The sequence below is a fragment of the Hemiscyllium ocellatum genome, chromosome 23, assembly GCF_020745735.1.
Source record: "Hemiscyllium ocellatum isolate sHemOce1 chromosome 23, sHemOce1.pat.X.cur, whole genome shotgun sequence".
In the NCBI taxonomy this organism is placed as follows: Eukaryota; Metazoa; Chordata; class Chondrichthyes; order Orectolobiformes; family Hemiscylliidae; genus Hemiscyllium; species Hemiscyllium ocellatum.
Genome location: NC_083423.1, coordinates 14550383 through 14562458, shown reverse-complemented (window position 1 = coordinate 14562458; position 12076 = coordinate 14550383). Strand labels below are relative to the sequence as shown.

The window sequence follows — 12076 nt, the reverse complement described above, 5'->3', positions numbered from 1 at the left end:
TGGACTGGCCATACTTAATTGTCCCATAGAGTCCAGGGTTCTGCAGGCTAGGTGGATTAACCATGAGAAATGCAGAGCTACAATGATGGGGTGGATCTGGGTGGGATACTCTCTGGCGAATCGGTGTGGACTTGATGGGCCGAATGGCCTGCTTCCACCTTACAGGGATTGTAGGATTTAGAGACATTTGACAAGGTACCGCACAATGGACTTGTTAATAACAGTGAAGCCTGTGTGATTAAAGGGGATTAAAGAGTGTTTCCAGCAGCTTGTATTTTGATTGCAGATTTCCAGTGTCAGGCGCATTTCACTTTTGACTAAAGGGACTGTAATTGTGTGGATAGAAAGTTAGCTAAGGGACAAGAAATAGAGAGTAGTGGTGAATGGTATTGGAGAGAAGTGAACATGATGTTGGGACCTCTGTTCCATTTGATATATATTAATGACAAGGGTTATTGGAGCATGGAACATATTTTTCATGAGAGCAGAGAAAGCTGTGGAGGGATCTGACTGAGGTGTAGACAGGGCAGATGGGGGTATCTTTTCCCCTTAGTAGATTGGATCAATAACCAATGGACATGGTTTTAAAGTAAGGAGCAGGAGGTTTAGAGGAAATTTAAGATTTTTCACCTGGGTGTCTGGAAATCACTGCGTAAAAGAGTAGTGGAGTTGGGAATCATAAAGACATTTAGGAACTATTTAGATGAGCACTTGAAAGGCTTAATGCTGGGAAATGGAACCAGCATAGAAAGATGGTTGATGACCTGCCATAGGCACAATGGGCCGAAGGGGCTCTTTCCGTGCTGTAAAGACTCCGTCGCTCCTCTGTGACATCATTTCAAAGTATTCATAAACACAGGATGGAACTGAATGCCAGTCGTCGCTGCCAGTAGGTGGTGACAGTGCAACAGGGATGTAGTGGAAACCTCAGGCTAAAGGTGGGTGAAGGGATAATGGGCGTTGAGGAGTTTGGGTCAGTGGGAGAGGTGGATGCTGGGGTTCTGAGACAAAGACAGGGAAGTGGTGTTCTCTGGCTCCTCCTCTACCTGAGATTGGGTCCCTCAGCCAGGCACAAAGGGCCAGACATCAAGGGACATCTCCTCCCCTGGCCGCATCTGGAGTATTGTATGCAGTTTGGTCGCCATACTATAGGAAGGATGTGGAGGCACTGGAACGGGTGCAGGGGAGGTTTACCAGGTTGTTGCCTGGTATGGTAGGAAGATCGTATGAGGAAAGGCTGAGGCATTTGGGGCTGTTTTCATTGGAGAAAAGAAGGTTTAGGCGTGACTTGATAGAGGTGTACAAGGTGATTAAGGGTTTAGATAGGGTTGACCATGAGAACCTTTTTCCATGTATGGAGTCAGCTATTATGAGGGGGCATATTTAAATTAAGGGGTGGTAGGTATAGGACAGATGTTAGAGGTAGATTCTTTACTCAGCGAGTCGTGAGTTCATGGAATGCCCTGCCAGTAGCAGTGGTGGACTCTCCCTCTTTATGGACATTTAAACGGGCATTGGATAGGCATATGGAGGATAATGGGCTAGTGTAGGTTAGGTGGGCTTGGAATGGCGCAACATCGAGGGCCAAAGGACCTGTACTGCACTGTATTTTTCTATGTTCTAAATGCAACGGGATTGTGCCTGGCAACCATCCACAGGAGGAAGGCCTTTTGCTCCTTAACCATATTCCCATGCAGTGGCCACTGGGGCACAGTGGGTGTTAACATTCTCATTTATGAGGGCTAACTAGCATTTCATGGCAGCAATGGGAATCCTGCGCCAGTCCTTCCCCACACTCCGCCATTGGGAAAATGAGGCAGGGTGTCACCCACAAACAAGTAGGCCTGACAGTGATGGTTCCCATGGTGATGACCTGCCTTTGATCTGGCCCGTTGCGTGTAACAGTCGGGGAGTTCTGCTAAACCTCCAAGTCAGTGTTGTTTAGGCCACACCAAGATGCTGGGCATCACAACTTAGGAAGCGGGGGATGGTCAAGGGATGGTCAAGGGGGATGGTCAAGGGTCTTTGAAATGTATTTGAGTGGTACCAGCAATGGAGTGAAGATTGCAGGAAGTGGAGAGAGAGGTAAAGGATACAGACAACATCTGTAAGGAGCTGAAACCAATGGTAAGCAGCTGATTGAGAGTATGTTTAATTATACTTCCCAGAGCAGACTGAAGTTCACAAATAATTGATAAGAGCCGAGATTCAACTCTGAGCTAATTTCATCTGACCATACGGAAATCATTTCATCTGTTCAAGTGTACTTGCTGTTTATTACAGAGCTGCTGTGCAGTCAGGTCCAGATTAACAGTGTCGTCAAAATACCCCACTAGGTTGAACCCCAGGAAGCCCTAGATATGACAAGCTAGTGTGTTTTGTGATAGCTAGAATCAAAGGATATTGGCTGTTGAAAAGATTAAACCATGAGAACCAAGAAACTCCATTGTCTTAATCAGCTGGAGCTGCTTGCAAGAGGCCTGAACAATTTAAACCATTCTTACTTGTTGATGGGATGTGTATGTAGCTAACAAGGCCAGTATTTGTTGCTAATCCCTAATTTCTCTTTCTTTTTTGGCATTCCTGTGGGTCTGGAGTCACATGTAGGCCAGACCAGATGCATACAGCAGATTTCTTTGAATGATAGTTTTGTGGCACTAAGAGTAACATCAAATCCTAACAATGGATGCTGATGGAATTTGAACCCAAAGGTATTAACCAGTGCCACAGGAGTATTAGTCCAGTGTCATTACTACTACATACTGTCTCTCCTATTAAATGCTGCTTAAGGAATAGATAGACATTGTAGTGAGAAGAGAGTGGGGGTCGGTACTTTGGGAAGGACGAGACCTGATGGGTGAAGGAGCTTGTTTGTTCCAACTTACGTTGTGTATTCTGCTGTAAAGTTGACCCTCAGTTGTCAGCTCTGGTTGTACATAATCCTGGAAATTTCATGCCGTGACCTCCTGTCTTGAATTACTGCACCTCCACACCTCACTATTGGTCACTCAATGTGCCCAATTCCATGGTGAACCACCTTGCTACACCAATGGCAAAGCAAGTAGACCCTTCATTACCTGATTAGATTACTCCTGACTCTCAATCAAAGTGCACTGTCTATATTATGAACTGAAACCTTCAAGGTGTGGAGGAGCTGGTGTTGAACTGGGGGAGACAAAGTTAAAGATCACACAACACCAGGTGATAGTCCAACAAGAGTGTTGCTCCTTTAAGCTAGTGCTTCCAAATAAGCCTGTTAGACGAGAACCTGGTGTTGTGTGATTTTTAACTAAAACCTTCAAAGAATTTTTAAAAATTTCTCTGGTGAGATTCTCTTGGCTTTGTGGGCAGTAAGGATTTGGAGATCGATTCTCAATTCCTGACAACTGCAGCACATTCCTCTGAGATTCGGTGACCACAATCATAGCTGATGGAAGAAATCGGCCGTATTTAACCCTGTCTTTGTTTCCTCCTTACAGCTTGCCACTGAGATTCTGGGTGAATGTGATCAAGAATCCTCAGTTTGTCTTTGACATTCACAAGAGCAGCATCACGGATGCCTGCCTCTCGGTGGTGGCTCAGACCTTCATGGATTCCTGCTCGACGTCTGAGCACAGGCTGGGCAAAGACTCACCATCCAACAAGCTGCTTTATGCCAAGGACATCCCCAACTACAAAAGCTGGGTGGAAAGGTTAGTGCTGAGCATTGCGATCGGCGTTGCCAATTCTGATTGCTTGGTTTCCTAAAGTTCGAGTATAAGACCCTCCTGCCTGCTCTCGGTGCATTCCTCCCACTTCAATATCATTGACTGCTTGACATGCCCATCTTCAGCGATACACTACTTTCACCCAATGGGCAAGCAGATAGACTTATTAATATCCAAATTGGACCAGTCAGCCAAACACATCCCCTGTCCAACATCCTTTAAAACTAATAAATGAAAGTATTGAATTTTATTTTCCATATACCTTTTTGTGTGCACCCCAAACGTTTTTATCCTCCAAATGTTTCTTTCATTGCGGCAATGTGCTAGAGATTAATTTTTATTTGCTGGAGGCTTGAGGATTCTGGAAAATGAGCAATTGCGCCTGGATCAGTGATGAATGAGTGGGCAATAGGGAGGGAGCCATGGAGAGATGGAATCAAACAATTCTTCAGTCAGTGCCAAAAGGGTGGAGAATGAGTTTCAATTAAGTTGAACTGTCATGACTTGCCAATCACTGATGCTGCAGCTCTGATGAGCTGTCCGCCTGCCTGTCAATCCAACCTGGAAATCCTGATCGAGGTGCGCAGATGGCATTTGTCTGATTCAACACTCCTGACTCTCTTCCTGTCAATATTGATAGTGACATGTTGATTTCAAAAAAATAACGCGAGCTAAGGAGAGAGAGAGACCATTCGCAATGTCTCGAGAGAATAACTCCTTTATTATTTCATATTTCATAATAGCACCTTAGAGTCCTCACGAACAGTAAATTGTCATAGACAATTAGATTTCTCTGTATTTCAACCAAATTAAAGTAAATTGTAAAATTATTCAAAGTGGCATTTTTATAAGATTGAGTGTTTAATATTATTCAGTATTTACACAGAAACAGCTCATTTGACCTGCATTGAGTTGTTTACACTATATCCAAGTCTCCTCCCACTCTGCTTCATTGAGCCTGATCTCCATACACTCCTAACACCTTTTTCCCAATCGTATTTATGTAACAGCTTTTCTGCGCATCTCAGAAACACTTTTGGAAACAAGTTCCAGGTTCTTGTTATTCAACAGGTAGGCAAATGTCTCCTTAATCCCCTGTAAGTGACTATCTCATATCTATAGCCTAGTAGTGGACCTACCCATAAGTGGAAGCAGTTTCTGGACGTTTCACTTATTAGCATTCTGCTAGTTCTTCATCAAATCTTTCATAGCATCACAATTCAACAAAACAGGCTGTTTTGGTTTTGTTACTTCTCTGAAAACTAACCGAGAAGTGTTTTTGCAATGCACGTATGTCTGTCACTTGACCTATAGATTAGATTAGATTACTTACAGTGTGGAAACAGGCCCTTCGGCCCAACAAGCCCACACCGACCCGCCGAAGCGCAACCCACCCATACCCCTAACCTAACACTACAGGCAATTTAGCATGGCCAATTCACCTGACCCACACATCTTTGTGACTTTGTATAGGTTAGCAGAAAAATATATATTGCAATATTTTTCGCAGTAGAAAGGCGAACATTTTGCTTTTCTTCTGAATTAGAGGACCACCAATAAAATCATGTAAACGTGTGAGTCCTCGAGGCTGCGATTCTGATTCACATTGGAATAATTGCAGAAGGGAACCATTCAGGCCATTCCACACTTGCAGATTGGTCCGTTGTTAATCACTGAGATGAAGAGAGATTTTCCTGTTTTTCATCCAGAGTTTAACCTCCCTGACCATCCTGCACCCTTCTCCCACTTAGGTTTAGCTTTCTCATTCATTCATGGGAATGTGGGCGAGACCAGCATTTATTGCCCATCCCACATAGCTCAGAGAATGGTAGTGAGCTGCCTTCTTGAACCAGTGCAGTCCATCTGCTCAGTTGTGTGAGGGAGGGAGTTCCAGGGCTTTGACTCAATGACAAAGAAGGAACCATGACATATTCCCATGTGAGAATGGTGTGTGGCTTACAGGAAAACTTAGCTGGTTGGCATTGTATCTGCCACCCTTGTCCTTGTAGGTCATAATGTTAGAAGGCACTGGTGAAGCAGCATTGGTGAGTTGCTGCCGTGCATCTTGTATATAGTATACACTGTCACTGCATCACTAGTGGAGAGAATGAATGATTAAATTGGTGGATGGTGTGCTGGCCAAGTCTTGTCCTGGATTGTGTTAAGCTTCTTGAGTGTTCTTGGAGATTCACTAATCCAGGCAAATTGAAAGCATTCCTTCAAATTCCTGACTTGTGGATGCTGGACAGGCTTTGGAGAGTCAGGTAGTGAGAATTTCATAATTGCCAGACTTTAACCTGCATTTGTAACCAGAGGTTTTATATGGTTCATTCAGTTTCTGGCTAATGATAACTCCCAGGATGTTGATTGCGTGGGATTCATCAACGTAATACCATAGAATGTCAAGGGGAGAAAGTTAGATTCTCACTTGTTGGAGATGAACATTGCTTGGCACTTAGAACCATAGAATCCCTACAGTACAGAAACAGGCCCTTTGGCCCAACAAGTCCACACCGACCTCCCCGAAGAGTATCCCACCCAAATCCATTCCCCATTACCCACTTGTGTGGTGTTGAATAGGACTTGCCATTTATCAGCCCAAGTCTGAATGTTATCAAGGTCATGGTGCATATGGACTGCTGCTGTATTTGAAGAGTTCTGAACGGTATTGGTTATTGTGCAGTCATCAGCAAACATTCCCACTTCGGACTTTATTTTTGAGGTAAAGCAATTAATGAAGCACGTGGCCAAAATTGTCTAATAGATAAAATCAATAAATTAATGTTTCATCTGCCTCTAAGGTAGATGGAAAATGTCCAATGGAACTATTTCAAAGAAAAGTCATCCTTGTCAATTATTACCTCTCAGTCACTGAAAAAACAGATTATCTAGTTATTTTTATCATTGCATTTAATAGGACCTTTCTGTGTACTCTGGCAGCTGCATTCCCCCACATTGTAAAAGTGACAATACTTCAACAAGGACTTAATTGGCTGTGTAGAGCTTAAAGGCACTGTGTAATTGTGCACCAGGAGTCTTCAAGTTTCTGGAGTGGGACTTCACATGTCGATTCAAAGACAACATTGATAGCCATTGGACCACAACCGACTCCAATAAAATGGTCTTTCAGCGGGCAGAAACTGGTTTCTCCTCTGAGGCTGCACGATATGACATAAACTCTCTTACAAACTTGGATAATGTTAAGCAACTTGGAAATAGGGAGTGGGGATATGACAGTTGTATAAAAGGGCCAGATGGATGGAATCACACGTGAGATCCCTTTCACAGCAGGGTTCTGCAGACTTACATCTGGCCCAGAAAAATACCAAGACAGAGGGAGGCACACAGAAATAAAGGAAGATCCAAGTTTTGTTTGTTCATGTGATATGGGTATTGCTCGCTGAACAGGCATTTGGTACCCATCTGTAATTCCCCTTGAACTGAATGGGCCTTGATGGGCCATTTTGGAGGACATTGCTGTGGGTCTGGAGTCACATGTACCCAAGAGCATAATGTCCTTGCTCTACTTCAAGCCAGTGCCATAGGATGTTTTATGCTCTCTCAGGGGGACATTGGTTTAACATCTAATCCCAAGCAGTGCAGGACTTCCTCAGGGCTGCATTAGATTGTCAGCCTGGAATTTTGCATTCCAACTCTGGAGTGTGACTTGAGCCCATGATCTTCTGACTCAGGATGCCATCACCCAAGTCACAGCTGTCCCTAAACAATAGAGTGAATAGAAAGCAGAAATAGTTTAAAATTAAAACAAAAGCCCCCTAAATCTTGTGACACATGTTTGTCCCAGTAGACAAGAATTGGACTTGTGTATAGTAATGTGTTAAAAGCTCAGCTACAGCAGAATGGATCCCATTGACAATGATTGATGCCCCCGGCTGTACTTCTTGTCCTTTGATTAATTCCACTGCAGAGTCTGAAGGGGGAAAACAATGCCAAGTGTGACAAGCAGATTGGAGCATTTCCCTCAATGTGAATCCATTAAGAAAGCCAAAAAAAGGGAATTGTATTGCCTTGATCTTAACCCCTAATATACGTGTGGCAAATTATCTCATGCAGTAGCTAGCTGGTGAGCTGATTTCAATGGTTTTTAAATGTTTCTGTGTGGGCATCATTCAGTAAATATTATCACATTTCTGAGAAATCTCTGCAATGTTGACATGCTCCCGGCAATTATTAGCAACTATTGGCACATTCTAGAGGGTCTTCTCCAAAGCTGGCATACTCCTGGGGATTATCTGGTAATCTTGACATTCTATAATGGATTATCTAAAACCAATAACACACTTCTAAGGATTACCTCCAACTACTGAACATCTTGTCAGGAATTATCTAAATATATGGTCTCACTCCCGAAGACCTCTGGTAAATGTTACCAAACCGTCGAGGATTATTTGTAAGTATTGGCACTGTCTGTAGAAGAGGCTCCATTGGTTTTCTCTCCTGTAGGAACCTTGGCAGGAGTGACACTATCAGTGGGACTGCCCATAACAGTACAAATGTTTACAGAGATTTTGAAATTTCCAAGAAAATGTTATAAATGTTCATTTCTTGGCCCACACTTTGGCTTACAGTTGCGTAGCGCAGTTACGATGTTGTCAGCCTGCCCAAAGATTCATCATTTAAAAAGGGAGGCATTACAAATGGGTAAGAAAAAGAATTGACGCTGGGAATGCTCAATTTTTTTTTACTTCCCATATTGATGAGATGTTGCCTGTTCTCTGCTCTTAAGTATGAGGTAAGATTTGAGAAGAAACACAACTTGACCAACTTGTTTATTTGTCTCTCTTCTGTGCAGGTACTATGCAGACATTGGAAAAATGCCAGCCATCAGCGACCAGGACATGAATGCCTATCTCGCAGAGCAATCCCGTATGCACATGACTGAATTCAATGCGATGAGTGCCCTCAGTGAGATCTATTCCTATGTTAGCAAATACAGCGAGGAGGTAATTGTCCTGTTGACTGAGATGCGAGAGATAGCAGAGACCACACATGAGCATAGTCTGTTTTGTTTGTTGGAACATCAGAAACGTGAGTCGGCCATTCAGAACAGCTCAGCCATTGAATTAGGACCAGGGCAGATTTGCAGCTCCATTCCTTTGCACTAACCACCTTCATATCTTTACCTAATGGATACCTAGCCCAGTCTTGGAAGTTCCAAATCTTCCCCAAGAATGCATATCCTTTTGGGGAAGAAGGTTCCAAATTTCGATGACCTTTTGAATGACAAAGCATTTCCTGATTTCCCATGTGAATGATTGGCTCTAATTTCTGTCTGCTTGTGTTTGATTTCCTGATCAGAATAAATAGTTCATCTATATCGACCCTATAAAACTCTTTATTACATAACCCCACACGATCTCCTTTATTCAAAGGGATACCTGCCAAGTTTAAGCTCCCTGCTATCATAATTTAACCCTTTGAGCCCCATGTCATTTTGTCTCAATAAGCAATAATTGTATATTGAATTGTTGAAGGCATATGTTGAATTGTCAAGTAAAGATCTTTTATTTTCAAAATTACGAACCTACCTGAACTCAAGAACGAAGAGGAAGAATATGACATTCCTTTCCCTTGAGCTTGTTCCACCATTCAATAAAATTCATGGTTATTGGCAAACCTGCTCTACTCAGCAATAACATCACGGTGATCTGATGTATCATGGTTATTTGGAAATCTGCTCCATTTAGCAATAACATCATGGCTGATCTGATGGATCACGGTCATTTGGAAATCTGCTCCATTTAGTGATTCTGCCTGTCAGCTCCTTTATGCATAGCTGCCTGAAAACTAATTGACTTCCATTGTGCAAAACATTTCCACCACATGATCGAATTGTGGATTCATCCACATGGTTTCTTTTGTAGAATCCCTAAGAGTGGGAAAAGAGGCCATTCAGCCCATGGGTTCTGCACAGACCATCTGAAGAGCACCCCACTCAGACCCACAATCCATATTTACCCTGTCCCCATAACCCTGCATTTACCACAGCTAGCCCACTTAGTCTGCACATCCCTGGACATTACAAGGCAATTCAACTAGGTAAAAACAAGGACTGCAGATGCTGGAAGCAAGAATCTAGATTAGAGTGGTGCTGGAAAAGCACAGCAGGCCAGGCAGCATCTGAGGAGCAGGAAAATCAACATTTCGGGCAAAAGCCCTTCACCTTGACCAATCCACCTAACCTGCACATATTTGGACTGGAGCACTTGATGGAAACCCATGGAGACATAGGGAGAATATGCAGACTCTACGTAGACAGTCACACGAGGGTGGAATTGAACCTGGGACCCTGGCGCTGTGAGATGCCACTGAGTCACTGTGTCACCCCTCTTTTTCAAGAGAAGGTTGTGAACATGCAATAACATTGACCTGATTTCTTTGTTCCACTTCTACAGGGGAGCGGGAACTTGTGTGCAGTTTTGGGAAAATTACATTTACTTACTGTTGCACTGTTACTGTTCCTGACCTCTTAGACCTCACTAGATATTCTTACAGAGCTCAGAGGAAATTCCCAATGTTTCCTGAATTATCCAAATAGCTAAGTAATGCTTCCCATTTTTCTTATCTTGGGGGATTACAAGCAGTTGGGGAAGAGTAATGTAGTGTACTGGATCCAGGAACATTGATAGGCCTGACGAGTCTTCTGTCACATTTGGGTCCTTTATCACAGTTGGTTTCAGATGCCCAGTGTAGAGATGCAAGGTAGCATAGGTTTGTAAGGAGCCAGAGGGAGCACTGACTGTGGTCGTCTTAACAAGATTTAGACCTCAAACAACACTTGCTTGACAAATCGTTGGCTTTTGAATATGAGGAAACTGTGTTGGGAATGCATTTACAATCTAACTACATAGCGCAGCAAGCTCAGAATGACTCTTTGTCCTGTGTTCCTGTGCTGTCCAGTTCTTTGTTCTAAACAGGTGGTTGGTCTCCTACAATCTATATGGTTCCATACCCACACTTTAAATCAGATGTACCTTAATTACAATTAGTAACGGCCAACCTGGAACTGCTCCCACACAAACTTGCCAAAATGTAACATGCTCATTATTAAGATTGGCTTCACTCAGTAAAGTGTACCAATAGCCAGCGGCAGGGACAAAAATCACAGGCTCCAGTTACGGGGCCCATATGTGCTCATTTGCCTTGGATCTATTTGCTATTGACCTATCCCCATAAAATATGTAAGAATTTTATGTTTTTGTAAAACGTTGTTGAACTCAATACTAACATTCCTCTTTTTATGCTGACACCTACAGGTAGTTAATACGCTAGAATGTGAAGACCAGTGTCGGAGACAGCGATTAGCGTACAAACTTGAACAGGTGATTGCCCTCATGTCCATAGAGAGCTGAGTGGCACTACCAAGGAACGCTGGGTAAAAGAAGCCAAGCTGTGCCTGACTAAAGATGGTCGCCTTTCAAGTGCAAGTTATGATTGGTCACAAGCAAAGTCACCTTGATCATCTATCTTTTTCCATTATCTCTATCACTTAATCTTCTCGTCTCTCTTGCCACTCTCTCTCTCACCCAGAATATTATTGGATATATCAAAAGGTCAGTGAAAGGTTAAAGCTACGCAAGTCATTTCATGGTTTTTTAAAAATAAAGCAGTCATCACTCACGTGGAGAAAAAAAATTGGCAAGGAACTAAGACACACAATGGTTTTCTCAGCCATTATCTGCAGAGGAACTTGAGAGTCTTCATTCTTGCTGCTGAAGTTCATGGAACAAGGAAAAACAGAAAAATCTTCACATTCTGTGGGAGACTGCCAGTGATTTCCTTTGGGACAGATTAATATCCTATTTGCTTCAGCCAAGCATTTGCCTTGCTGTGTTTTTTGGTTGGGGGGGGAGGTGTGGGGGTGAAAACCTGAGACTTTGTCACATCTCTGGTCGAAATGTGATCAATGAGACAATAATATAGTTTCTTATGTGGTTGACTTCACAGTGAGAGATGGCAGACCACTGAGTAACAAAAATGTATGCATGAGTATTGCAGTTTAACTGGTGAAAGACTATGGGGGAGGGCAAAGAATGTCTTGCAAAATGGTGGAGGGCTGATTTCAACAAAGGGGTTGGGGCTAAATTTATTCCAGATCTGTATATGGGGTACGGTGCAGGGAGAGGAACAATCACACACAAACAAATAAAGGTACTATAAACCCAAACCCTTATACTTGGCATTGACGAAGAAACTTGGAGGTGATCATGTGAAACCATTTCCAACAAATGGACAGATTCAATTTTCACCAGATTCCGAGGGCATTCCAGAACCCTTGGACCAACTTGGAGAACGAGAAAAGGACATTGGGTTTGGAAACAATGGGTTGTCCCAGCCAGCGAAGACCA

General features: G+C 43.1%; 1 protein-coding gene across 1 annotated transcript in view; it reads left to right on the top strand.

The window, feature by feature from the left end:
- Positions 1 to 11562, top strand: part of plxna4 (plexin A4) — a 630201-nt gene extending 618639 nt beyond the window's left edge. Inside the window, exons 30-32 of the mRNA XM_060842703.1 lie at positions 3480 to 3692; positions 8521 to 8671; positions 10985 to 11562. Of these exons, the coding sequence (XP_060698686.1) occupies positions 3480 to 3692; positions 8521 to 8671; positions 10985 to 11080 (460 nt within the window). The 3' untranslated portion in view covers positions 11081 to 11562. The remainder of the gene's footprint in view (positions 1 to 3479; positions 3693 to 8520; positions 8672 to 10984) is intronic.
- The last annotated feature ends 514 nt before the right edge of the window (positions 11563 to 12076 follow it).